This window comes from Uloborus diversus, chromosome 3 (assembly GCF_026930045.1).
Source record: "Uloborus diversus isolate 005 chromosome 3, Udiv.v.3.1, whole genome shotgun sequence".
NCBI classification, from domain to species: Eukaryota; Metazoa; Arthropoda; class Arachnida; order Araneae; family Uloboridae; genus Uloborus; species Uloborus diversus.
Window position 1 is genome coordinate 111,059,529 of NC_072733.1, and position 11,092 is coordinate 111,070,620.

Genomic DNA, 11,092 nt, shown 5'->3' on the forward strand with positions numbered 1-11,092 from the left:
TAAAAGTGCTGCTTTTGAATTACGATACGATACTTTTCTGAGATATTTTGAGAAGTGGAAAAGAGCGTTCAAGTTGAAACTTTTTCAATGGAAAGGTATGTGCAGTTATTAAATAGATTACTGATAACATTGACACATATAAAATGAACAAATGTTTTAAAATACTCCTTATGTAATGAAGCACGTTATAGTTTTCATTGTTAAAATTTGAGTATCATTAAAACAAAAGGGAAAACATAAAACAAAACATCAATTATTTGTTTACGGGCAACTTGAGCCCGCAAGTGAAAGACAACCACCAGAACTTGGACCTTGTCCGTCTAGGTTATCGTTTGAAGAATTCTCTGATCTTCCATATTTTTTTGTTTTTTGCTTCAGGTGAACTTTAGCATGCCTTTTTTTTTCATCGCTCCTTGCAAATTTGCGCCCACATGTATCACATGAAAATGGCTTTTCACCTGTGTGGGTACGTATATGAGTTGTTAGATGATCAGAACGACTGAAAGACCGCATGCAAATGGTACATTGAAATGGTTTTTGACCTGTATGAATTCGAATATGCCTTGTTAGTTCGTCACTGCGAGAAAACCTTCGGTCACAGGGATCAATTGGGCATGCATATGGTCTCTCGTGTACTGGAGTTTTACTTGGCCGGTTCGGATATTTGCGAGGTTTAACTGGGAGCAACTTCAATGGTACAGGACTATTTTGATACGCTTGATTTAAAATCTCGTGTCCTTTGCTCGTCGATTGGTTGTACTCGGCAAGCGTAGCTGTGTTTTGTGCGACAATGCCCAGATCAGGTTCAAGTTTTGTCGGTAAACTTACCACTGATGGACCAGCATCAATTTGTGAAGAATCAGTAGCAGTAGTGGCACAAAATTCAGCTAAAGGAGTCTGAAAGTTAGACCATTGGTATTTTTGGAAAGAATGAGGCTGTCTCTCGAAAAAGTCATCGGTGGTGGGACTGAGAAGAGATTGTACTGTAAGACCGCCAGCGGCTAACAATGCTTCACAAGATGTGATAGTATGACTGGTGCAGGAACTGTACACAGGTGGTTGTTTTACGATGAAACTTGATGGGTCGAATTGCGATGATGCGCTAAAATGCAGTAGTAGATCTTGCTGAGTTGGATCTGTTGCACTTTCAAGAGAAAAAGCAGAATCTGGAGCCACTGTATCAGCTGTTTCAAATGCACTTGCTGTCGGAGACGTTGCAAATTGTGAGGTAGATGGTCCCGGTGAATGTCCCAAATTTGATATAGGAGTGCCTAATCCAGAGAGTCCTTGGACAGATTGCTGCGGCAAAATATTCAGAGAAAAAGCTTTCTCGGGGTTGAACCAGGCACTTACCATCGAGGGGCTTTCTCCTGATGGTACCGTTCTTGTCGTTGTGGTGAAAGATCCACGATATGTAATGCTTTGATTTACGTTTGGCTGTTGAGGAAGAGTACTTGGAAACATAATTGTCTCGGGTTTGTCTTCAACCACGTCTTCACCTTCGAGAAACAAAAATTAAATATTAGCTCTGTCATAGGTGAAAGTTATACATCATGGACAGATTTAAAAACTTTTTTGTTACTTCTTTACGAAACAGTGAACCTGTTGAGCATTTTAACACCAAAAACTTTTGCACCTAACGTAAAGCGTTAATATATTAAGCATCATAGAAGACCATTCTAGAAAACTGTCTCTTGCACGCGCGAAAAAGGGAATATAATATAAATAAGCTCTGTGCACCATAGATGTGTCTTTTCATTATTGAATGCTGTAGAAAATATTAGGAGAAGACTTCGTTTAAATTATCTAATTGAATTAAAAAGTCTTAATTTTTGCAATTTTATTCTTAAGTAGATGAACGAGTAATTGTGAACCTAATATCTGGGGCTCATATGAACAGTACTTATATCCTCTCCATAATATGAATATTAGTGTAGGATATAATTAGTTTTAGAAAAATGTGTAAACATTTATAGTTGTGTTGTTTTTTTGTTTTGTTTTTTTGTAGTCATTTCATAAATTTATTGTGAATTTGATTTATTATTTATTTATTTATTAATTTTTTTATTGCAAAATCGTTGATGATGAATTTCGCGCTACAGGAAATAAAAAGACAGAAAACATTTTCATTTAATTAAAAACATAAGTTTAAAACCTCATTAAAAACATTATCAAATCCTGTATGAAGCTTTATTATAAGAATAACCGTTACATAGTAAAATATTATTTGTGCTATGTAGTCTCTTAAGTTTTTTTTCTTGTCTATCCAGTGATCAGAAATCGCTACGAAACTTTATTTGACATTTAAACAGTCATAATTTTGGGAAAAAAATCTTATTGATACATTGCTGTAGAATTTAACCTGACACATTGTGGGAATCAATGCAATTGGTATATACGTATATGTTTCATATTAATGAAATATACTTTGAAATATGATGAAAGTCCTCTATTTTTGTTTGTTTTTTAAAATTTCATTCATCGGTTATTTAATTTCATTCACTCGTGCCCTAGGCTTGTGCGCATATGAACAATTGAAAACGATTTGTAAAAAGTAGCCATAAAGTAAAGAAATAATTTTTTGAAAAAAACCTCAAAAAATTCCATGACAAGAAAAAAAACACTATTTAATCTCAAAAATACTTTTGCTTTGAAAAATTGATAGGATTTTTTGAAAAAAGAAAAAAAAAAGAAAAAGAAGCAGAAGAAGAAAACAATTGGTCGCATGTGCCCTCTTTCCCTTATTTATTTTGAACTAATTTCTTCAATTTCAAATTCGGTTGATATTAATATTTTATAAGTCATTCTGGTAAATAATCTCTAACGATAGTTTATATATTTGTTAAATAAAATATTTGATTTTAAAGTAATGTTAAAAATTGAAATAAATAAAAAAGTATTTTAATTCGCGGAAGAATCCACGCATGGTGTAAAAAGACCACAACATTTTTTTAATCACTACCCTCTGTAAGTAAACCACCTATATAAGTTGACCACTAAACGTACTGCATAGCGAGTGGTCAGCTTATACAAGTTTCACTGCATTTTGATTTGAAGTTTTGTATTCGTTCAAGTAGGGAAATGTGGGCAAACTAAAATAGTGGGGTAAAGCGAAATGGTGAAATATCTGCTCTGCTTTTAGTGCCACCTAATTAGGACTATTTTAACTACGTAGTAACACATGTCGTCTATTCCAGACAAGAAAAAAATACCGCTGAAAATCAAAGAATATACACAACAATTAAAGCAATTTTCAAAAATTGATACTCGTACTGTAATCTTTTGTTCGAAGTCAAAAACTATTTTTGTTATTATTAAATGAAAAATTTCTAGTTGTTACCTAACAGTTTAAATATTAATTGAGACCTACTAATATTCAGTGCAGTATTTATATTTTAGTATTAAGTGGTCCTTGTACAGTTAGTCAAGTGCAGGCGGGACAAAGTGAAATCGTTCGTTTCTTTTACTTATTCAATCTATTATCAAATCACTTACGTATTCATTATTTAATTATTTCATTTATATCCCTTCATTTAATGATTCCCCTATTTATTCATTCATTCACTTATTTTCTTATTCATTCACAATTTTTTAACTGATTTTCTTTTCTCGTTTATTAACTTAATTTATTTATTCATTTACTGTTTCATTTCCTTTTCATTTATTCATGTATTTTTTAGTTACTCATTTATTTGATCAAAAGTATCTTTTATAATCGAACAGCAAACATTTCATTAAAAAAATATTTTATTTTTCACTTTGCCCCATGAAAAAAAAAAGTGAAAAATTTGTACCTTTTTTCGGAGAAACAAACTTACTGCCAAAAATAAAAAATAATGTTTCAGTGTAAGTCATATTATAAAATACATAATTCATTTTGAAAAAAGTAAGTTATCTTATACTCTCTCTCTCTCTATTTCACTTTGCTCCATATTCCTCTACTACAGGGCAGAGAACATAAAAACTCAATTTCTCCAGTGACAGACTCTCAAATATATAGGTTGAAGAAGGCTATTTTGAAAACCTGAATATACATTTCTAGATACATTAAAGATCGTTTAATGCAAGATTAAAATGTTTTTCCGTGATTAGTAATATAATTGCAATGGCATCCTTAACATTTAATTAATGTGACTTTAAAGTAAAACTGTTACAGACTATGAAAACCTATTTTGCACATAAATACCGTGTTCACAATTACATAAGATATGAAACATTTGTAATCAATCATAGAAGGAACACCCGCCTTTTTTTCTTTTATTTTTATTTGTCTTGTGATTCCTAATATTACGTAGGTATTGAACGATTGCAAATTTGCCATTAGCAAATCCGTATTTTCATCGAGAGACGATTCCTGTGCAATTATTTATTTCATTTACATACAAAATAAATATTCAGCAAAGCACTTGTTCGAAGACTGAACGAAGACCCGAGGTACAATGAACTTCAGCTCACCACGCAAATCAGCAAGTTCGCCTACTTATCACTTACGCCTGTTACATACGTCACTATTACCTTGAACTACACATTAATTTTCCAGATGGCACATTTAGAGATTACTACTGGTTACTTCTAACTTCTAACAAAGTGGGCAACAAAAAACAATGAGTAAAAATCAAAAAATAAGACCCAAGGACAAGATTTTAGAGATTAAAACCCAATACATTCATGCAACAGAAGTAAAAGTGATAAAAGTGCATCTACACTTGTACCTTAAAGTTACTCCAAAGCTGTTTTTGCACTGCCCAAGAATTGTAAAACCTTGGATTGGAATCAGGTTTCAAAGAAAATTCAATAGAAATAAATGTAGGCCCTTGTCCTGGTGAGGCAAGGACAATAACATCATCAAGGAATGAAAAATCATCAATAAATGAACAAATAATTCAAATGAAAGGTAAAAAATATTGCTAGAGATCAGTGTCAAATTTTCACTAGTTAAAAAAGCACATTGTAAAATACGATGATTAGTATTGCAAGAAAGCATGATATATCACACAGTAGTTTTGATTCGTTCAGTCAAGCTACTCTGCCCCATATACGGCTCGTAGAGCAACTGCCACCACCCTTTCAAAAAATAATGGGAATTTGCCGACTTTTTCTGAGTTCAGAATTAACGATCGCTAGTAAAATGGTAAAATTGATCCATTCACGTGTTAAAAAAAGAAGAATTTACTTAATAAGCGAGTGTTTCATTTTTATCCCATGTTATTGTTTCATGAAAATTAAACTGTAGCATTAAATTGGAAGGAGGGAGTTTACTGTTGTCATTTGGTCTCAATTTTTGAAGCCGTGTCCTGAATTTTTTAGAGAAGGTCATTTAATCAAGTATGACGTTTCAGTTCAACCGCCCGACTAAAAGAAAAAATGCTTTTGAAGCCTTGCTCAGATAACTCTGCCCACCGCTGTTTAATCCGTACTTTCCTTAATTCGGACGACCTGGATCCCCTATTACTCCGGATTAATGAGGTTCTGCTGTAAATGAAAATAGAAGTGCAGTTTTATACAGTGTAGAACTGCAAGAGCAATAAGTAAAGATATTTTTAATGGACTTGAACATGATTTTGCAAAATGTACTAAAAGATACTGATGTAAAGTAGTAAGGTCAAGAGATTTAAATACGATAGTTTAAATTGGTTTACAAAATACATGTTCGCAGTATGATAGGAAATTATTGAGCTTACATATTTGTACAGTTTGATTAGTGAAATACGATCCCCTAGAAAGCTTGAAACATACTGTCCAGCTCTGGCAAGTTTAGCTCCGCTCCCTGACCGATTCAATGATTCCATTAGTTGAAATAGGGGTGAGGAAAAACGGCATAAGAACTTGCGGATTTAGTTGGCAGTGTATTGCACATTTGGCGAACAGTATTACTATTCAGGTAAGAATTAGCAAGCGGTACAGGATTTTCTCGCCAATAAAAGAGTTGCAATGGTTGCCCAACCACGCCCAACAGTGCCTCTTCTTACTGATTGCTCTCCCTTGAAAGAAATAAACTTATTCAAGGCCATAGCTCAACTTGTCAGAGCTGGACAGTACGTTTTTTTTTTTTTTTTTTTGGGGGGGGGGGAATCTTCCATATTCATATCACACACAAACATTTAATCTTTCTATTTCTCTCTTTTTTGAGCAATCGCGAATTGATAATTGTCCCCACTCGTACCAAGTTGACGTTTCGGGTCACTTTTGAGATCTGGGCTTCTGCGAGCCGCACACTACACAGGCCACCAAGTCCATGACCCTCCTGCTGGGCGGTGGCATCCATGTCGCCTGAAGTCGACACGATTTATATCCGACCCTCTCCACTTGACACAATCCACTTAGGACAAGAACAGCACCCAGCACGCAGCATCTAGCATCCATCCTCTGGCATTCATTTGAATTTCGACGTCTTGAATCCAAATTGTGTTTATCGCTACTATAATTGCGATAGGAATCATTAGAAAAAAGAAATCCAACGAGTAGGGTCATATAGAAATTCATGATTTCACTAAGACCCCACCAGTAATTCAAGGAATACGAGCATAACATGATTTGAATTCAAGATGTCAAAATTCAAATCAATAAATTAAAGCTAGGGGATGGACGTTGCTTGAGCCCAGGGCACTAGATGTTGTTTGCTGGATGCTGGCTGCATTTTTTATCCTCTAAAGCTTGAAAATTAGTGTCTTTTTTTCACATTTATTACAGAAACAAAGTTTATAAACATATATCATTAAACGTCAAAACCTCGTCACTGCGAATTCCAAGAGACAGATGAAAAGGCATAACCGACGGTTCACTATACTCTTACTTGAAAATAAAATAAATAAATAAACAAATGCAAAATAATTTACATTATTCCAGATGTTTTTGAAAATTATATTACTGCATAACATGTAATTAATGAATTCAATTAATGAATTAAAACTACTTCAAATATAAATCTACTTCTAAAGTATACTCGTATTTATGAAGAATTAATTCAATTAGCAATTATATTTTATTAGTTTTTAAAATATTTGGTAACTTTCTTAAAAAATAATTTAAAATAGAATCAATGATTTAAAATTCAAGATATTTTATTAATCAATCGGGTGGTTGACCCTTAACTCTCCCTCGCCACGACTAGGGGAAGGAACATATGAGCTTGAAAATCACCTCAGTTACGTAGCAGTTCAGCTGGAACTGAAGAAAAGATTTACTATGCCAAGAGTTCGCAATATTCCAAGTTAAATTTATTAAGCAAGGTTCAACAATCTAAGATTTATTGTTTCTGATTTAAAAATAAGTAAAAGAAATTTTTCCTTTTGCTCTGAGAACATTTGCATTTTCAGATTGTATTGGACTGGTGACTTTTTCTTTCGCGCCTACGCATCAACACATCTCATTTTGTTTGCGAGGAAACTAGTTCCATTTTGTTTCTCTTTTCCACTAAAAACAATAATGTAAGCACGCGCATGCTTTTTTTTTAAATTACTACTAGATATTATTTTCTATAGATTTAGAATATTACTAATCTTCGCAAATCTAGGAATCAATGTATGGGTAAAATTAACAATAATTTGTTTTTTTCCTATATTTTTATTGCAAAACGAGAAATTTCATTACCGTTGTGTGAAAGCGTTTTAATCAAAAAAGTATTTTGGACAGGTCTGTGAAGCTGAAGGGAAAATAATCAATTGCGACTCCGATAATTTTAAAGCATTCAACTCCAACTCTTTTACCCAAAAATCAGTACGTCTCCGACTCCGACACTGATTTCAGCACTAAAATAGTAGCGGACTTGGAAGGGAATGACCGACTCCGATTTTTGGAATTTTAAAGCCCTCAACTTCTGACTCCGACTCGGACTCTTTTATTCCAAAATCGGCCCGGCTCTGACTCATTATAAGATACTAAAAAGCTATCAAAATTTATTTGCGGCAAAAAAAAAAAAAAAAAAAAAAAAATAAAAGAAATATCATTCAAGCTTGAACATTAAAACATTAAACACAAAACAATGGAGAAAATAAAAAGCGAAATTCGCACATTTTTCTCCGGAATAAAATGCATCTTTGATCAAGCAAAATAGGTGAACTGTTTTCATCACTTCTGAAGCATCATACATGAAATTAATTAGGATCAAAAATACTGCTTACTAGCATTACGTAATGAATATTTTAATATGTTTAATTTTTTGTGGTCTGAAGTTTCTTTCATTACTTACGGAACTTTCACATCGTGATAAACATTGCGAAGCACATATTCACAATGAAAATAGTAGACACATGTTTCATAACAAGATCTCAATAGTGGGGAAATAACGTTTCTACTCAGTGAAGACGAATGCATAACCTAAAACGCGCTATTTGAATTTCCTTGAGAAACAATCTGAAGAAGAGAATCAGAAGATAGTATTTGATTGATGGCAATTTAGTGGACACAATATGATTTAAGGTGAAAACTTTTGACATTTTTGGCTATTTTCTTCATTTAGTTATTTTCTTCTTTTGTTACAGAATGTAACAAGGTGATGCAATTTGAGCCATTTGGTATAGTTGACGATTATTTTTGAACGTTGAATTAGAACGCTTTTATTGCAAGTGAAAATTAAAGAAACATCAATTGATTTTGAACAATTTATATGGCTTAAAAATATTCAACTCGAATTTTAGTGTAATTTTTACGATTAAATGTCTTACTATCAGACTGCGGATTATGACTGTAAAGACTGTAAGAAGCAGCTCAAATGGAACAAGCACACTTGCAACAAGTTTTTTCAATCCTACCTCAAATTGAAAGATTAAACAAAGTGATGTGATGTATAGAAGACATACGTGCTGTTTAACTACTATAGTAGTTCACTATTCATCCACTGTAAGTGTAAATATCTTTTATTAGCTTTTTTACACTTTATCAATAAGAACTTTGTCTTTTATAGCAGTGTTGGTCAACAGGGTGATCGCTGAAGGATTTTAATTCAGACTGCGATAAAGTTATTGAACTATTTTCTAGCAGCACTGTTGCTTCTTTACACAACTACAGTATAACTTTTCGCTTTCATGTTAGTTTTCTTTTCCTCATTCAAATAAATAAATAAATATAATAAATTAAATAAAAAAAACAAAGCAAATAATTTATAAGTTTTTTTCTATTACTATAATAATTTATATTTACTATAATATATATTTTTTTAACATTTCGGGTGTCTAACTTCTCCCCCCCCCCAAAAAAAAAAATCGAAAGTAGATCGCGATGCATTGAAATTCAATTTTAATGACAGACAAGTAGGTAACGCCTGCTCTATGGCTATCAAGTTACGTAAGTATATTCTTTGCAGAACTTTTTTTGAACAACTAAACGTTGGTTGTAGACCATTCAAAGTTGTCCCATTTAAGGGGGAGGACGGGGAGATCAGTTCCCGGAATATATCGTTGAGTTATTCCTAGCGTTCGTGTCTAGTGATGTCAAATCGACTAAATATGGCTCTTGGAGGAAAACCATGTTAGGGTTTTTATTCAATATAATAAATCCGCGTTGGTACATATTGCTATGAAAAATTACTGATGCATAGGGGAGGGTGGCCCAAAGCGGGTAGGCCTTCGTATGCCCCCCCCCCACGGTGTGTTAGCGGTGATGAATACGTATGTCGTGTTTACCAGAACACCCCCGAGTTCAGACCCAGCGAAGTAGCAGTAAAGCAGCATGGCGCAACCAGGCTTAAAATAAAAAAAATATACATTTCTTTAAAAAAAAATAAAAAATTTTTAACTTGCGATTAGTCGAAGACCAGCTTTTTTTTATTGTCAATAATATTAACTTATTCTGACACTATCCACTATAAACTACATTGGTCATTCCGTTCTTTTTTAATTATTAATTTAAGGTTAAAATTATTGAAATAAAAAACGTGCCTTTGGGCAAAGCGCGGGTATATGATTTAATCATATATGTATTTAAATTTTCTTGACTCGTGTGTTGACTTAGATTTTCTCTTTCAAAGGGATAAGTGTAACTTTAACAAGCTATTTTTTAGGATGGCAATTAATTTTAGTCTATTAATTAACTCAGTTATTTCTTTATGTTTTATAAAAAAAAATGTGCTTACTTTAAAGTGGATAAGTACAACTATTTTATATTTTTTATATAATGGCAGGTAGCTAGTCAACTATTTTAATCATTTAGAACTTCATATTTGATTGGCAAATGTACCAAACCACAATTAGTTAAGCTTACCCGCTTTGGGCTACCTGGCAAGGCAAAGCGGGTTTTCCACATGTTAGTTAATTTTGATAATAAATAATTATTGGGTTTGAAATGATACAAAAATAACTTTTTATTTTGAAGTTCAAGAACCCTGCTAGGAAATAAAACCGAAATTGTTGCGATTAAAGTTCAAAAACTACAATTTTAGAGCGTTCTTCGAAAACCTACCCGCTTTGGGCCATCCTCCCCTATACATCATTTACAGATACGAATTTCACTACTTATTTACTTTCTAATTATGTAAAAACATCTTTAGCTGAACTTCTAATGCATTAACTCAAAATTATTTGAATTTTTTTATTTATATTTCGATTTGAAACTTTTGTTCTTGTCTTGATTCTATAATGACTCATTATTCAAAAGCAAAATGCTGATACTTCTGCTGAAACATTTATAGTATCTATTTCAATATGATGTACATTAAAAAACTTAGTACTTAGTAAAAGCATTTTTGTGCGCATGATTTTCGATTTTGGTAATGTAATGTTTACATTTCTGTATATTTTTTTTTATTTGCAAGACATTTGATTGTTATTGGATTGGGCTGTATTTTACAAGTTTGCATTCAGTAGAAAGTTGTGACAAATTTTTAATGTTCAAGATGATGCAGATTTTAAAAAAATCAAAATTTAATTTATTTTATCCCACTGCCAAGAGATAATAACTCCTAACTGAAACTTGCTTATAAGAACAATGACACTTTTAAAATACGGGTTTCAAATATCCGGAAGTGCAAAGGGAGCGGATTAACTTGGCAGCCGTAATCAAAAACTCAAAACAATAATAATAACAAAAGTAACGAAATTAAATTTCTTTCTGACAAATTAAAGAAATCGCAATCAAGGATTTCAGCCAGTTTTTTAAG

The 11,092-nt window shown here is 32.6% G+C and overlaps 1 protein-coding gene across 1 annotated transcript; it reads right to left on the minus strand.

The window, feature by feature from the left end:
• Window positions 1-261: 261 nt before the first annotated feature.
• LOC129218893 (early growth response protein 1-A-like) lies at window positions 262-1,464 on the minus strand. The gene has a single exon (XM_054853214.1). It carries the CDS (start codon window positions 1,462-1,464, stop codon window positions 262-264), a length of 1,203 nt encoding a protein of 400 aa, XP_054709189.1.
• Window positions 1,465-11,092: the final 9,628 nt, after the last annotated feature.

Coding starts and splice junctions, on each gene's coding strand:
- LOC129218893 (XM_054853214.1), bottom strand. CDS start 1,464: ATGTTTCCAAGTACTCTTCCTCAACAGCCAAACGTAAATCAAAGCATT.